The sequence below is a fragment of the Muscardinus avellanarius genome, assembly GCF_963383645.1.
Source record: "Muscardinus avellanarius genome assembly, chromosome: 18".
Lineage (NCBI taxonomy): Eukaryota > Metazoa > Chordata > Mammalia > Rodentia > Gliridae > Muscardinus > Muscardinus avellanarius.
This window is the reverse complement of record NC_137804.1, coordinates 8,264,121-8,280,662: the sequence shown is the minus strand read 5'-3', so window position 1 is coordinate 8,280,662 and position 16,542 is coordinate 8,264,121. Positions and strand designations below refer to the sequence as shown.

General features: G+C 50.6%; 1 protein-coding gene across 2 annotated transcripts in view; it reads right to left on the bottom strand.

Moving 5' to 3' along the window:
* The window catches only part of KLHL18 (kelch like family member 18), a gene marked incomplete at both ends in the record, with an annotated part of 41,515 nt that extends 25,646 nt beyond the window's left edge, over positions 1–15,869 (bottom strand). Inside the window, one exon of one of the 2 annotated variants that reach the window (XM_080715826.1) lies at positions 15,708–15,869. In XM_080715826.1, the coding sequence (XP_080571952.1) occupies positions 15,708–15,836 (129 nt within the window). The remainder of the gene's footprint in view (positions 1–15,707) is intronic. The other variant, XM_080715825.1, reaches the window with a different exon arrangement.
* Between the last annotated feature and the right edge of the window lie 673 nt (positions 15,870–16,542).

Below are 16,542 nucleotides of genomic sequence, written 5' to 3'. Positions count from 1 at the left end.
GGTACTGGGTATATAACCCAGGGGCTTTCCACCAAGCTACAGCCCAGCCCTTCTTTATTTTATTGAAAAAGGGTCTCACTGGGTTGATGAGAGTCTCGCTACTTGCTGAGGCTGTCCTCCAACCTGCGATCCTCCTGTCTCCACCTGCCAAGTACTGGGATTACAAGCATGTGCCACCATGCCCAGCTCCCTAAGCTTTTTTGAAGAAATTTATTTACTTAGGGCACTGGGGATTGAACCCAGGGGCACCCTACCACTGCATTACACCCTCAGCCCCCCTTTTTCTCTTTTGGTACTGGGGGTTGAACCCAGGGGCCTTCTAGCTCTGAGCTACACTCCAGTCCTATTCTATTTTTATTTGAAACAGAGTCTCACTAGTTGATGAGAGTCTCATTAGTTGCAGAGACTGTCCAAGAACCTGTGCTCCTCCTGTCTCAGCCTCCCAAGTACTGGGATTGCAAGCGTGCTCTTTTAAATACTGAGCTAGCAGCTCAGGGCTGGTGGAGTCGCCGAGGCCAGTTCAAGGGGGCTAAGCACAGGGAATTTAACCTCTACCCTCATCTGACATTTGCTGCTAAAGTAAAAGGCTCAGTGCAAAGCAGGTAAGGCTTGGGGCCAACTTGGGGGCTCACCTTCCAGGCCGACAGTGCAGCCTGGGGAAGTGGATAGCCCCTGGCTGCCTCCAGGTGGGTTTCTGCTGAGGAGCCACTGAGGGCAGGCCAGGGAGGGGTGAGGCTTCCTTCCACAGGCAGAGCTTGGCTGTGGGGAAACTGATGGCAGCATAGAGCATGGTGAGGTCTGAGACTTCTAGGGGCCGGGCACAGCAGCCACGCTTGTCATCCCAGCATTTGGGGGCTAAGACCAGAGGATCGCGGTTCACAGACAACCTCAGCTACTCAGTGAGGCCCTCCCCAACTCAGTGAGACCCTGTTTCACAATAAAGAATAAAAAATAGGACTGGGGGTGGAGCTCAGAGGGAGAGTGCCCTGGGTTCCATCCCCAGTACCGCCAGAAAAAAATAAAAAAGCATTCTAGGTATGGGTGCTGATGAAGTGTGGGCCCATCTGCTTTAAGGGGCCCCAGTGGGCTGGGACTCAGGAAGGGGGAAGAGAGGAAGTGGCTGACCAGCTGAAACTAAAAAAGCCCAGTGGCTACAGTCCCACATGAAGAGCTCGCCAAGACCTTCAGGTCTGCCCCACCCCTTCCTAGGCCTCCCCCACCGCATCCAGCAAGGTAGGATGAGAGAGGCAAGCGGGAGGGCAGGGCTCTGGACCACTGAGCATCCAACCGGAACAGCCAGTGAGCAGCCAGGCTTACGTGAGAACGCCAGGCCAGGTCAGCTGACTCGCCTCTCCAGCCTCACCTTCCCCCTTGGAGAAACCAGCCACTTTCCTGCCTGGGCTTTGAGCACATCCTCTGTCCAGCCTGAATGCCTCTTCTCACCGCGTCTGTCTGTCAACGTCCTCATCCCTCCAGCTACCAGCCAAATGCACGCTCTCCAGAGAACAGTCAACAACCCCCGACCTGCGCCCACGGCCAGCGCTGGGCAGGGCCCCGCGGCTCTGCTGACGCCCAGTACAGAGCGTGCCGTGCACTGCTTGCCTAGTATTATTATTATTATTGTTATTTTGCGGGTCTGGGGATGGAACCCAGGGGCATTCTACTTGTTCCCCCAGCCTACCCCATTCTATTCCCAGCCCTATTTTTTATTCTTTTTGTTTTTTGTTTGGTACTGAGGATGGAACCCAGGGACATTCTACCTCCAAGCTACACCCCTAACCCTACTTTTTTTTTTTTTTAAGATTTAAAGAAGTTTATTAGAAAGATAGAAATACTGAGGATAGGTACAACTCCATGCCAGACTGGCATGGAGGGGTGACTCTAATGAATACACCCCTAACCCTACTTTTTTATTCTTTATTTTGAAACAGGGTCTCACTGAGTTGCAAAGGGCCTCAGTAAGTTGCTGAGGCTGACCACAAACTCAGATCCTCCTGTCTCACCCTCCCAAATGCTGGGATTACAGGCGTACACCACCGTGTCCGGCTTTATTATTATTTTTTTGGCAGTACCAGGGATTGAACCCAGGGGCATTCTACCTCCGAGCTACACCCCCTGCCCTATTTTTTATTTTATTTTATTTTTTCGATACTGGGGATGGAATCCAGGGGCATTCTATCTCTGAGTGGCATCCCCAGCCCTTTTTTTATTCTTTATTTTGAAACAGGGTCTCACAAAGTCACCAAGTTGCAAAGGGCCTCACTAAGTAGCTGAGGCTGGCTTCGAACCTGTGCGATCCTCCTTTCTCTGCCTCCCAAGCGCTGGGATTACAAGCATGTGCCACCATGCCTGGCTTGCTTGTCTCATTAAGTGATGAAGATACGGCGCTGTTCACAGCAGAGTGCCTCATGCACCCAGCACAGAGCTGACTGTTCTTCTACAGTGCGTTGCCAAGCACAGCCCCAGGCTCGCACTCTTGAGCACCTGACAGGCCAAGGACAGCAGAGGTTCCAATGCTCCGCTCGCCCGAGAGGACCCCTCCAGCCTCCAGGGTTAGCAGATTCTAATCCCAGAGCCTCAGGAGGCAGCAGCAGGAAGTTGCAGGCCAGCCTGGCAACTCAGCAACACTGTCTCAAAATAAAAATGGCTGGGGGTATAGTTCAGTGGTAGAGCAGCCCTGCATTCAAATGCACAGCACTGAAAAAGAAAATTCAGAATTTGTTCATCAGATTTTGTTAAGGAGGTCTGAGGCGGGCCTGAAATTCTGCATTTTGCCAGGCTCTCAGGCCACTGCCGAGGTTGCTGGTCCAGACAGCACTGAGAAGTGCAGGGCTGAACAGAAGAGGGGCAGGAAAGCCGGGCGTGGTGGCGCATGCTTGTCATCCCCGCGCTTGGGAGGCAGAGACAGGAGGATCGCGCAGGTTCGAAGCCAGCTGCGCACGCTGGCTTAGGAGACCCTGTTTCCAAATAAAAATGTAAAAATAGGTCTGGGAGTGTAGCCCGGAGGTATAAGGGCTTCCAGGAACCCCAGCACCACAAAAAAAAAAAAAAAAAAGAAGAGGGGCAGGAGCAGTGGGTCCTCAGGGGTGGCGCTCCACAGCAATGGCCCAGGCAGAAGAAGGAAGACAGCATGGGTCTCTGCCACACAGGTCGGCAGGAGGCAGGCTTGCGAACTCAAGACCAAGACCACGCTAAGCAGGCACAGACGCAGGCGCTCAGAGAACAGAGGGGGCGTTCGGCCACTTCTCTGCCCCAGAGAAGACACGAGAGGAGCCTGAAGGCATGGGCAGGACTCTGCCCAGCAGGTGTGAGTGGACACTGAGCCAAAGAATACCAGAGCAGAGGCCCAGAAGATGGAGCACAGGCAGGAGAGACAGAGGCCGGTGCAGGAGACCAGGGGCTGAAAGGAGAGAGAAGCGCCACTCTGGACACCCCAACCACGCACAGCTGGCAGCCCCAGAAAGTCAATCCTAAGAGGTGCCAACAATAGAAATCCTAAGCTTCCCCTGTTTCAGCTGACACAGCAGGGGCAGTGCTGGATTTCTATGAGCAGCTTAGAATAATCAAGGTTCAGTGAAATCAGCAGTCTTTTGCTAAATCCTGCTGAAAACTACCCACCACCTGCAGCTCCTGCCTTCCCCCGCCCCAGATACCTTGATGAGTTAAAGGGCCAGTACAGCAACGTGGGGGGGGGGGGAAAGACAGGCTTTACCTAACATAAGGCAGAGGTACCTTTAAAATCACTAGTGGTAACCGGGCGTGGTGGCGCACGCTTATAATCCCAGCATCCAGGAGGCTAAGACCAGAGGATCAGGTTTGCGGGCAGCCTCAGCTACTTAGTGAGGCCCTCTGCAACTTAGTGAGACCCAGTTTCAGAATAAAAAATAGGGCAGGGGGTGTAGCTCGGAGGTCAAATACCCCTGGGTTCCATCCCCAGACCTGCAAAGATAAATAAATAAATAAATAAATAAATAAATAAATAAATAAATAATAAAGTCACCAGTGGTGCCAGGCGAGGGAGGTGATGCACACCTGTAATCCTAGTACTTGGGAGGCTGAGACAGGAGGATCCCAAGTTCACAGCCAGCCTCAGCTACTTAGCGAGGCTCTCCACAACTTAGTGGGACCCTGTTTCAAAATAAAAAAGCCAGAAGTGGTGGTGCACGCTTATAATCTCGGTACTTGAGAATAAAAACTAGGTCTGGGAGTGTAGCCTGGAGGTAGAAAGACCCTGGGCTCCATCCCCAATGCCACTAAGTGAAAAATAAAAAATAAAGTAAGGCTAGAGATATAGCTCAGAGGCAGAACCCCTTTAAGTTTAATTCCCAGCACCACAAAATAAAGAAAATCAAGTCTCCAGTGGCTGAGCAACCGGCTCTGCTTCTTGCTCCTCTGACAAGTCTCTGGCCTCTGACCTTTTTTTGTTTGTTTTTTTTCCCAGTACTGGGGATAAAACCCAGGGCATTCTACCTCCAAGCTACACACCAATCCTATTTTTTATTCTTTATTTTGAAACAGGGTCTCACTAAGTTGTGGAGGACCTCACTAAGTAGCTGAGGCTGGCCGTAAACCGAAATCCTTCTATCTCAGCCTCCAAAGTACTAAGATCACAAGTGGGCACCACCACGCCTGGCTTGGCCTCTGACTTTCACTGTACACAGAATTTTCTTCAAGAACTGCCAGAAGCTGAGCCTACTGGCACACACCTGTAATCCCAGCTATTGGGGAGGCTGAGACAGGACGATAGCAAGTTTGAGGCCAGTCTGGGGAACACAGTGAGACTCTTATTTCAAAAAAATAAAATAAGCTAGGTATGGTGGTGCACGCTTGTAATCCCAGTATTTGTGAAGCTGCAACAGGAGGTGGCCAGTCTCAGCTACTTGGTGAGGCTCTCCATAACTTAGAGAGACCTTGTTCCAAAATAAAGAATAAAAAATAAAAGCCGGGCATGGTGGCGCACGCTTGTAATCCCAGCATTTGGGAGGCTGAGACCAGAGAATCGCAGTTCACGGATATCCTCAGCTACTTAGTGAAGCTCTCCGCAACTTAGTGAGACCCTGTTTCAAAAAATAAAAGAAAAAATAGGGCAGGGGATGTAGCTCGGAGGTCAAATGCCCCTGGGTTCCACCCCCAAACCCGCAAAAATAAATAAATAAATAAATAAATAAATAATAAAATAAAATAAAAAATAGGGCTGTGGGTATAGCTCAGAAGTAGAATACCCCTGGGTTCAATCCCCAGTACTGCAATAAATAAATACAAAAATATGAACTGCAACTATAGGATTGAGCTAATATAATCTGGCTCTTAATAGCTACGGCAACATATAACAAAAAATAAAGAGTAGGAAAAATTATCCCTTGGTCAAATGTTCCTGATCAGTGTTTGGATCTAGAGTAAAATTGTTTTTAGTGTCACAAGCACTACAAGCAATCTCACTTGCCCTTTCTTTCTTTCTTTCTTTCTTTCTTTCTTTCTTTCTTTCTTTTTTTTGGTGGTACTGGGGTTGGAACCCAGGGGCTTTTCTACTCCCAGACCTTTTTTTTTATACTTTATTTGGAAACAGGGTCTAAGTTGCTGAGAGCCTCACTAAGTAAGCTGAGGCTGGCTTCAAACTTGCGTGATCCTCCTGTCTCAGCCTCCCAAGTGCGGGGATTACAAGTGTGCCCACCACGCCCGACTCACTGGCCCTTTCTTGAGCTTGTTATCACTCTTAAAATTGTAATAAAATACAACATAAAAGTCACCACCTTAGTGGTTTTGGAGTACGATGCAGCCCAGTGGCACTAAGTAATTCATGTTGTCCTATAATCGTCACCACCATCCACGCCTAGAACCTCTTCATCTTCCCAAGCCAAATCTGCACCATGAAATAACAACATCCCATGCTTCCTTCCTCCTCGACCCTGGAACCAGCCTTCTACTTTCTGTCTTTGAAAATCAGAACATAAGCCGTGCGTGGTGGTGCACGCTTGTAATCCCCGCGCTTGGGAGGCTGAGACAGGAAGATTGCTCAGGTTCAAAGCCAGCCCCAGCTACTTAGTGAGGCTCTCAGCAACTTAGTGAGACCCTGAATAAAATATAAAAAATAGGTCTGGGGATGTAGCCCGGAGGTAGGAGGGTTCCATCCCCAGTACCACCTAAAAAAAAAAAAAAAAAAAAAAAAAGATGAAAATCGGAAAGCCCGGCGTGGTGGTGCACACTTGTAATCCCAGCATTTGGGAGGCTGAGGCCGGAGGATCACGGTTCGCGGACAGCCTCAGCTACTTAGGCCCTCTGCAACTCAGTGAGACCCAGTTTCAAAATAAAGAATAAAACATAGGGCAGGGGCTGTAGCTCAGCAGTCAAATGCCCCTGGGTTCCATCCCCAGACCCGCAAAATAAAAAAGAAAAAGAAAAAAAAAGAAAATCGGAACATTTGTGCTTTTGTGAATAGTTCATTTTTTATTTTACTTAACATGTAAATACTTACTTCAAGGTCCCTGTTTTAGCATGGGTTAGAATTTCCTTCCTTTTTAAGGTTAAATAATATTTCACTCTGTGTGTGTGTGTATGTGTATGTGTATGAATACACTATTTTATCCATTTACCACTGATGGACCATTGGGCTGCTTCTGCCTTTTGGCTATCATGAATAATGCTACTATGGTGTTGGTGCACAAATACTTGTTCTCAAAATTATTATTTATTTATTATTTCTTTATTTTGTGGAGGGTACTGGGGATTAAACCCGGGGGCATTCTACTTCTGAGCTTTACCCCCAGCCCTATTTTTCATTCTTTATATGAAATAGTGTCTCACTAAGTTGCTGAAGGCCTCACTAAGTAGCTGAGGCTGGTTGTGAACCACAAACCTCCTGCCTCAGCCTCCCAAGTACTGGGATTATTAACATGCACCACCATGACCAGCTTCAAGCTTATATTCTCAAAAACATTTCCAGGTTCTTAGCCGGGTGTGGTGGCGCACGCTTGTAATCCCTGCGCTTGGGAGGCTGAGACAGGAGGATCGCACTGGTTCGGAGCCAGCCTCGCTGGCTTAAGAGACCCTGTTTCCAAATTAAAAAAATAGGTCTGGGAGTGTAGCCCGGAAGTAGAAGGGCTTCCAGGAACCCCAGTACCACCAAAAAAACAAACAAACAAAAAAAAAAACCACAAAAAACAAAAAAAAAAACACACACACACATTTCCAGGTTCTCATCAGATATTCAGCACACTCTGCCTACTGTATTGAGCCACATTTGAACTACTGATCCTCTACTCTTCCTGCCCAAACCCCAATCTCTGACCCTCACCTTCAGGCCCTGGACACAGATGGCCTGCCCCACTGAAATGCACGAGCCACCATGGTCCCCTGTGCCCTGCCATTCTGCAAGTGACTGAGGACCCTCGGCTTCAGGGGACAGAAAGGGAGGTGATGCTCTAGTGAACACTTGGGATGCTCTGCCTCAAGCCCCGGCAGAGACGAGATGCAGAACTCAACAGTAACTTCTCCTACCTGGGCTGTTCACTTACCAACCTGTAGGGTCACATGGTCACCCATGGTATAGAGAGTTCTTTGGGATGGAATCGGGGCTTGTGCATGCCAGGCAAGCACTCTACCCTGAGCCACATCTCCAGCCTTTCACCTGCACTCTGTAGCAAGAGAGATGCTTCCAACTCCTAGATACCATATAAAGCAAAAATAACCACAGCCTACTCTAAAAGCCTTGAATTACAAAGAACACATCAAAATACAACAAAGGTCAGTAACCTACAGCACACTGGGCTTGGTTTGTACTTGTTAATAGTCTTATTGGGACACAGCCACACCCATTCATTCATGCACTGCGTACAGATGCTTTGACACCACAAAGCTGGCTAGGAGCAATTGGAACTGTACTGCCCACAGCTCTAAACTATTAACTGACTGCCACCTCCTAGCTCATGCCGCACACCCTGGTCCACTCTTGTCCCCAACCTCACATCGGTTGACACTGGTCGGCTCCGTGGCAATCTTCCTAAGGTCTCCCGCAGCCAACCAAAGGGAAGCTGGCTGGCTGCATGTCAAAGAGGCCACAAAGCAACAGCACTCACAAGCTGGGAGTGGGGTAGACGCCATGCTCATTACTTAAGAAGGGCTGGGAACATACCCCTAGGAAAACGGCTGCCATCAAGCTAAAAAAGGTGGGGCAAGGACAGCCAGGAGTCTCATCTACAACAGAGAGGCAGCTGTCTGCAGTAAGACACATCCCAAGGTACAGGCTGCACCTCCGCGAGCAGCTTGAGAAGCCTCAGGGGAGCATCTGAGCACTGTGCCACCGCTCTCACCACCCAGTGGGCATCCAGCGCAACGGCGCTGCCCACAATTATGAGAACGAGCGCCCGCAAAGCTCGTTCCTGGTGAAGGTGAGATTTGTCACACGTGCGCTCGTTCCTCGGGGAGCATAGTCTTCCTCTCTGCAGGAACTGCCCATTACAAAATGACACAGCTGAAGAGGAACACGACTGAAAAACCCAGCTCAGCAGTGAACCCCAGAAACGAGCAACCAAGCACTCAAAGCAAAAGCTTTCCATACAGTGCCATGTCAAAAATTAAAAGGAGTAAGCCGGGCGTGGTGCACGCTTGTAATCCCCGCCCGCGCTTGGGAGGCTGAGATAGGAGGATCGCGCAGGTTCAAAGCCGGCCTCAGCTACTTAGTGAGGCTCTCAGCAACTTAGTGAGACCCTGTTTCCAAATAAAGTATAAAATAGGTCTGGGAGTATAGCCCAGAGGTAGAAAAGCCCCTAGGTTCTACCCCCAGTACCACAAAAAGAAAAAAAAGGAAAAATCAAAAGGAATAAAGAAGTCATGTCTAGAAGACTGGCAGGAAAAGCCTGCGTTTTCTTCTCTGCTGAAATAGAATGGTGGTGTTGTGCTGGACACACACATCACTGCTCTGTGTGCCCCAGGATGGCAAGGAAATGGTCTGTTCCCTGCCCTGCTGACGGCCCAGAGCAGGTAAGTGATCTGACAGAGGATGCAAACGCCTTGCTTCCACAATTCAAAAACTGTTGTGCAGCATCTTAGCTAACAAAGCTTTGTGCCTTGGGCAAATCCCTTAGTAGCTCCAAGCCTCAGGTTTTATAGTCTGCAGATGAAGGGCTTTGACAGAGGACCTCCATAGGCTCCTTTTTTTTTTTTTTTTTTGGTGGTACTGGGGTTCCTGGAAGCCCTTCTACCTCCAGGCTACACTCCCAGACCTATTTTTACATTTTTTTATTTGGAAACAGGGTCTCCTAAGCCAGCGCGCGCGGCTGGCTTCGAACCTGCGCGATCCTCCTGTCTCCACCTCCCAAGCGCAGGGATTACGAGCGTGCGCCACCACGCCCGGCCATAGGCTCCTTTTAACACGATCGCTCCACACGCTAGCCATCCACGTGTACCTCGGTGCGCGACACAAAATGCAAATGGCATCAACATGTGCCTCCTCCATTTCCTAATTCCTTCCCACCTACTCTTCCATCACAAAGCCAGTGGTGACAACAAACGCACAAGAGTCTAGGCTCCAATGTGCAGCTCGAAGGCCAGTTCCAACAAATCCTGTGCCTGGATTAGAAGACCAGGAAGCACCAGGCCCTGTGCCTTTCACCCACGGGAAAGACATTTCCCTCTGGAGGCCAAGTTCCCAGGTCCTGGTACAAAGCCTCACACCAGACCCCCCAGGGAAAGCGCTGGGAAGACTGACGCAGGCCGTCCTCCAGAAGCCACGTAGCAGTGGCCATACACACGCGCACACGCCTCTTCTCTAGGCTCGCACACCTGTGAATACTACACAGGTTTGGTGGCCCCTCCCCACCTGTAGTTAGGGCTAAACAAACCTGGTGATGACTGATCTCACAGCAGGGCCAGTCATTGAACCTGGGGAGTCGGCCCAACCGGCTGGCCCCAGATGTACCTGAGAGGTGGTGTGCTGCCTGAGCGTGGGCTTCAGTTAGCCCACAGAAGAGCTGAAAGAGGAAGAGGAGAAGAGCGCCTCCATCGACTCCAGCCTCCCTACCCAGGCCCACCTAGTGCCACTGAGTGCCAGAGGCCTGGGCCACTGTCATCCCAACCTTATAGGCAGAAGGAAAGACTTACCACAGGAGGACCATGGGTCTTTTCAGATAAGGGGTTCGAGTTACCAGATACAGAATGTGACTAAAAATTGAACTTATTACTCCCTCTGTCATGCCTCTGCTTAACTATCCAACGGGCTCCCACGGTATTTAAATTTCAAATATTTCCAAAAGGAAAATTCAGCCTCAGTTCAAGCACTGGCAGGCAATCTTGAGAACATGGCAGGCCTGTGACTGCTCTTCCACACCTCCCTACGTCTCGGGAAGCTACAAGGGCGCCATGCTGTTAAGGATGAGTTCACACTGCAGCAGCTGGAATCAGCTGTTATGTCAGTAACAGAAGAGGCGGGAGAGCAAGAACACCTGGGCCCGAGTAGAGGCCAGCCTCCCCTGCCCAGTTCATCCCAGGCCCTTGAGCAAGTCCCTCCCCTCTGGGACTGGGTCCTCCTCGTGAAGTGCAAGCTCCTGGAGAGCAGTGGTCTGCCAACTCTTTAAGATGATGAACATTTTGTTCACAAAAATCACCCCAAACTCACCAGGGGTGAAAATAAATTCAAAATGGCAGATCACAGGTTTGAGGTCTTCAACTTGGTGAGGCCCTTACCAAAAAAAATTTTTTTTACAGTACTAGGGATGGAACCCAGGGGCATTCTACCTCCAAGCTACCCCCAGCCCTACTTTTAATTTTTTTTTTTTTTTGAAAAAGGGTCTCACTGAGTTGCAAAGGGCCTCACTAAGTAGTAACTGAGGCTGTCTTCAAACTGTGATCCTGTCTCTGCCTCCCAAATGCTGGGATTACAAGCCTGTGTGCGCCACCACGCCTGGCTTGAGGCCCTTACCAATTTAATGAGATCCTGTTTCAAACTAAAACACTTGGGCTGGAGGTATAGCTCCGAGGTGGATTCAATACCCAGGCCCCCACTCCACACACACACAAAGGGCGGGGGTGTAGGTTGGAGGTAGAATGCCCCTGGATTCAATCCTAGCACCTCTCAAAATTAACATTATTTATTGTGGTAGTGGAAACTGAACCCAAAGCCATTCTACCTCTGGGCTACACCCACAGCCTGACTTTATTTTTTATTTTGAACTAGTCTTGTTAAGTTGCTAAGGCCTGCCCTGAACCTTTGATCCTCCTGTCTCAGCCTCACAAGTACTAGGATTATAGGCCTGTACCACCATACCTGCCTCAGAATTATTACTAATAATATCTACTACTTTCTGAATATCTACTACATGAGTGTTTGAAGTGTGTTAACTAACAATGCCGAATGCTCAGGCAGCGGAGCGTCTCCATCTTAAAGATGAAGAAACAGAATCACCAGCATTCAAAGAACTTGGACTCAAGTTTTCTCAGCTAAGAAATGGCGGAGCCAGGATTTAAACCAGGCGGTCTGGCTGCACGGTCTGTGTCACGCTGACTCCAGGCTGGCGATGAAGGAACAGCCACGCTCACAAGGCAAAAGCAGAGAGCTTTTTGGATGAGTGGCACTGCTGAGGAAGGAGACCGCGGTGATGTGGACACGGGGCCACTGCAGAAGCACCTCCCACATTCAACACTGGAGGGACCAGTTTCCTCCGCAGGTGTGTCACGGGAGGGGCCCAAACAGGAAGGACTGGTCCTCCCACCTGGCAGCTGCCTTAGCAGAAGGCTGGAGGGTTACTCTCTGAACAAGATGAGCTGGCAACTCCAGACTTGGGTTAAGGAGGACACTGTGGAAGACAAGGGGCACATTCAGGGGGTCAAGTGAAGTCTGCACACAGAAGGGGCCCCGGTTCCCTCTCACCAAAGGCTCTTGGAATGACACCAGCCACACCTGTCCCTCCTAGGGAGATGCCGAGAAGAAGAATCATGGACCTTACACACATTGCAATGAAAATGGCAGCCAATCACCTGACAGCGTGGCTCTCAGAGTGGGTCCCAGGCGAGGTGTGGCATTACTGGGGTGCCATCCCAACCTATGAATCAGAAATTCCAGGGGGAGCGCCCAAAACCAGAGTTCTAATAGGGCTACCAGCTGAGTCTACTGCCTGCTGAAGTCTGAGAACCACTGCCTAGTAGGAAGACCCACTTCAGTAAATCATCACAAACCAAGACACATCTAACCAGCTTTTCAGGGCCTATTTTGTCTTTTAAAATAAGCTGGACAAGTGGGCGTGGTGGCACACACTTGTCATCCCAGCATTCGGGAGGCTGAGACTGGAGGATCGCGGTTCGCGGACAGCCTCAGCTACTTAGCTAGGCCCTCCACAACTTAATGAGACCCTATTTCAAAATAAAGAATAAAAAATAGTGCAGGGGGTGTAGCTTGGAGGTCAAATCCCCCTGGGTTCCATCCCCAGACCTGCCAAAAAAATAAATAAATAAGCTGGACATGGTGGTAACACCTGTAATCCTAATATTTCGGAGGCTAAGACAGGAGAACTGCAGGTTTGAGACCAGCCTCAGCAACTTAGTACCAATAAATAAGTAATAAATCTGTCTCCTTTTTTTGGTACTAGGGATTGAACCTAGGGGCATTCTATCTCTAAGCTCTACCCCCAGCCCTTCTTATTTTTTGTTTGTTTCTTTATTTATTGTGGTCCTGGGGGTGGAACCCAGGGGCTTTCTACCTCCGAGCTATACTCTCAGACCTATTTTATATTTTATTCAGAAAGAGGGTCTCACTAAGTTGCTGAGAGCCTCACTCAGTAGCTGAGGCTGGCTTTGACCCTGTGCGATCCTTCTGTCTCAGCCTCCCAAGTGCTGGGATTACAAATGTGCGCCACCATGCCTGACTTTTATTTTTTCTTTCTTTTTTTTTTTTTCTGCAGTACTAGGTTCCTAGAAACCCTTCTACCTCCAGGCTATACTCCCAGACCTATTTTATACTGGAAACAGGGTCTCTTAAGCCAGCATAGCTGGCTTCGAGCCTGCGCAATCCTGTCTCCCCCTCCCAAGCACGGGGATTACAAGCGTGCGCCACCACGTCTGGCAATTTTTTTCTGTTTTAAAACAGGGCTTTAAGCCAGGCGTGGTGGTGCACGCTTGTAATCCCCGCGCTTGGGAGGCGGAGACAGGAGGATCGCGCAGGTTCGAAGCCAGCCTCTCTGGCTTAAGAGACCCTGTTTCCAAATAAAAAAGTATAAAAACAGGTCTGGGAGTGTAGTCCAGAGGTAGAAGGGTTTCCAGGAACCCCAGTACCACCACCACCACCACCACCACTAATAATAATAATAATAATAATAAGAAGAAGAAGAAGAAGAAGAAGAAGAAGAAGAAGGCTTTAATAAATTGCTAATGCTGGTCTTGAACCTGAGATCCTCCTGTCTTGGCCTCTCCTGAGATTACAGGCCTGCACCACTACACCTGGCTTCAGTGCCTATTTATTTGAAAAGCAGTTTGGAATCACCATAAATTCAAGGGAAGGCACTATTATGCAAAAAAAGGAAAACAGCAGATTTCACACAGCAGCTCTAAAAAAAAAATCATACATGTTTCTCCTCTGGGTTTGCTACCTTCAGTATTTTTCAATATGTGCATTAAATGTGAAAGTGAAATGCACTAATTTTTTTTTTCTGTACTAGGGATGGAACCCAGGGCATTCTACCTCTAAGCTATACCCCCAGCCCTATTTTTTTCTTTATTTTGAGACAGGGTCTCACTGAGTTGGGGAGGGCCTCACTAAGTAGCTGAGGTTGTCCTCAAACAGCGATCCTCCTGTCTCAGCCTCCCAAATGCTGATATTACAAGCATGCGTCACCACACCTGACTAAGCAGGTTATTTTTTAAAACAGGATCTCAGCCAGGTGTGGTGGTACATGCCTGTAATCCCAGTATTTGGAAGGCTGAGACAGAGGACCACAGGCCCAAGACCAGCCGCAGCAACTTAATGAGGTCCTCAGCAACTTGGTGAGATGCTGTTTCAAACTGAAAGATAAAATAGGATTGGGGGTATAACTCAGAGATTGGGTTCAATCTCCAGAGCATAAAAAAGAAAAAGAAAAAGAAGACTGGATCTCGCTAAATTTCCCAGGCTGGCTTCAATTTTTAATCCTCCTTCCTCTAGCTGCCACATCGCTGGGATTACAGGTATGCACCATTATGCCCAGCCATCTTATTCTTCTTCATCTTCTTGGTTCCCTTCTCCCACCTAAGAAGATCTTGCCCCTACTCAGGCCACTCTACTCTCTCCCAGTACTTGGGGGGCTGAGACAGAAGGATCGCAGGTTCATAGCCAACTCAGTGACTTAGACCCTGTTTCAAAATAAAGAATAAAAACTGGGCATGATGGTGCCGGCTTGTAATCTCAGTACTTGGGAGGCTGAAACAAGGATTACAGGTTCGTGGCCAGACTAAGCAATTTACTGAAGTTTTCTACAACTTAGTGAGACCTTGTTTCAAAAATAAAAGAATCAAATAAGGCTGGGGGTGTAGCTTGGAGGTAGAATGCCCCTGGGTCCCATTCCCAGGAGCAAAAGAAAAAAGTCATACCAGGTATAATCCTAAGAATACTACCAATTTTTTCACTTAATCCTCACACTAATACTGAGAACTAGGAATGATTCCTATTTTTATATTGAGAATATTGAGGATTAGAGAGATTAAGTCATTTGCTCAAGGTTACAACTAGGATCTTAATCCAAATCCTTCCATCTTCCAAAGCCAAACTCTTAACCATCCTACTTACCCCTGATTCAAATATATGTATGGAGGAAACAAAGTTTCCCTAACCATGTAGAAAATAAAAGCAAGCCAGGGGTGGTGGACACGCTTGTAATCCCAGCATTTGGGAGGCTGAGACAGGAGGATGGCGGTTCATGGACAGCCTCAGCTACTTAGGTCATTTGCAACCCAGTTTCAAAATAAAGAAAAGAGAGAAAAAAAAGTAGGGCTGGGGTGTAGTCCGTAGGTAGAATGCCCCTGGGTTCCACCCCCAGTACCGAAAAAGAATCCAGTACTTGGGAAGCTAAGGCAGAAGGATCACAAGTTCCAAGGCGGCCTGGACAACTTAGTAAGACTCTGTCTTAAGATAAAAATAAAAAGGGCTGGGTACCTAGCTCAGTGGTAGAGCATCCCTGGATTCCATCCCGACTCAGCACCACAATAAGTAAATAAACAAATAAATGCAAGAAAAACCATCTCCGCATAGTTCTAATGCTCTTTTTTATACGGAAGGTCACCCACAGATGCGGGAGCCTTCCAGCCAAAGCCCGATAGGGCGCCATTGACAGCACCTCACCCGGAGAGCTCCACATGGCTCAGGCGCAGCACCGCACGCCTCTCCGCAGGGAAAGACTCGAGCGCCGGACAGGGCTGGCGACCTGGCCGCTCGGGACCAGGCGGCCCAGACATGCCTGTCCCCGCAGCGATCCGCCGGCCCCGACCTCCGCGGAAGACGTGCAGACCGGACTCCAGAACCGCCAAAGAGCCCAGGGAGCAGCCTAATGACCCCGGCAGGCACGCCCGGGGGAGCCTCGCCCCTGCAGCTGCACCGCCGCCTCCGAGGCGCGCGCAGGGACGCCCTGTGCCGGAGGCTGCGGGCCGAGCCCCGCGCTCCCCGGCCCCGCGTGCGACCTCCGGCCGGGTCACCGCCCCTCTCGGCTGCGCGCCCGGCCCCAGCCCTCGGCCAGCCGCCGCCCGGCCCGCGCCACCTTGAGCGTCACGTCGCACAGCTTGCCCTGCCGCCGGATCTCCTCCATGACGCCGTAGCCGCGACTAGGCAACTCGGACACCGAGAAGTGCACCAGGTCCTCCAGCTCCTCCGCGCCGTCCTCCACCATCTTCCCCGGCCGCCGCAACTGCGCAGGCCCGGCCGGCCGGCGCCGCAGCAGCCGGGGCGGGGCGGGGCGGGGTGCGCGGGCCCGCGCGGCCGCCGTCGTCGGGAGCTGCGCGCGCCGGAAGTCCTGCCGCCAGCTTCCGGGGGCGCGCCGGAAGTCCTGCCGCCCCGCGTCCGGGGGCGCGCCGCCCTGGAGTCCCCGCCACCCGGGATCCGACTGGGCGCGCGTCGCTGCTGTCGTCTTTTCTAGGCTCATCGGCCGCATCTCCCGTCTTCCCGATTGCGTCCTGACCTTACCCGAGTCCTCCACGGAGGATCGCGCACTTCATTTCCGCCACCACCCCGCGATACTTCCTGAATCCCGGTCCGCGACCGGTTGCCATGGCGACTGTGTACACAACGGCAGCAGAGCCTGGGGCGTCCGGGTGGCGTGCAGAACTTGGGGCGCTGCGGTTGCGGCGATCGCGCTGAGGGAGCGCCGCCGCCTCGGGAGTGGTAAGCGGGGTCGGCGCGCCGGTGGGTTTGGGGAGCCGGGGGGTCCCGGTGGCCTTGTGCCCGGCCGCGGGGGTGGGGCTGGGCCCTGGTCTCAGAGCTCCGGGCCTAACTGCCTAGTGAAGCCCCGGCCGAGGAGGATCGGCGCCGCGTGACCCCTGTCAGCCTGACCTCCGCTCGGGTCTTTGGAAGTAGTGTTTCCTAGCTCCGCGAAAGTC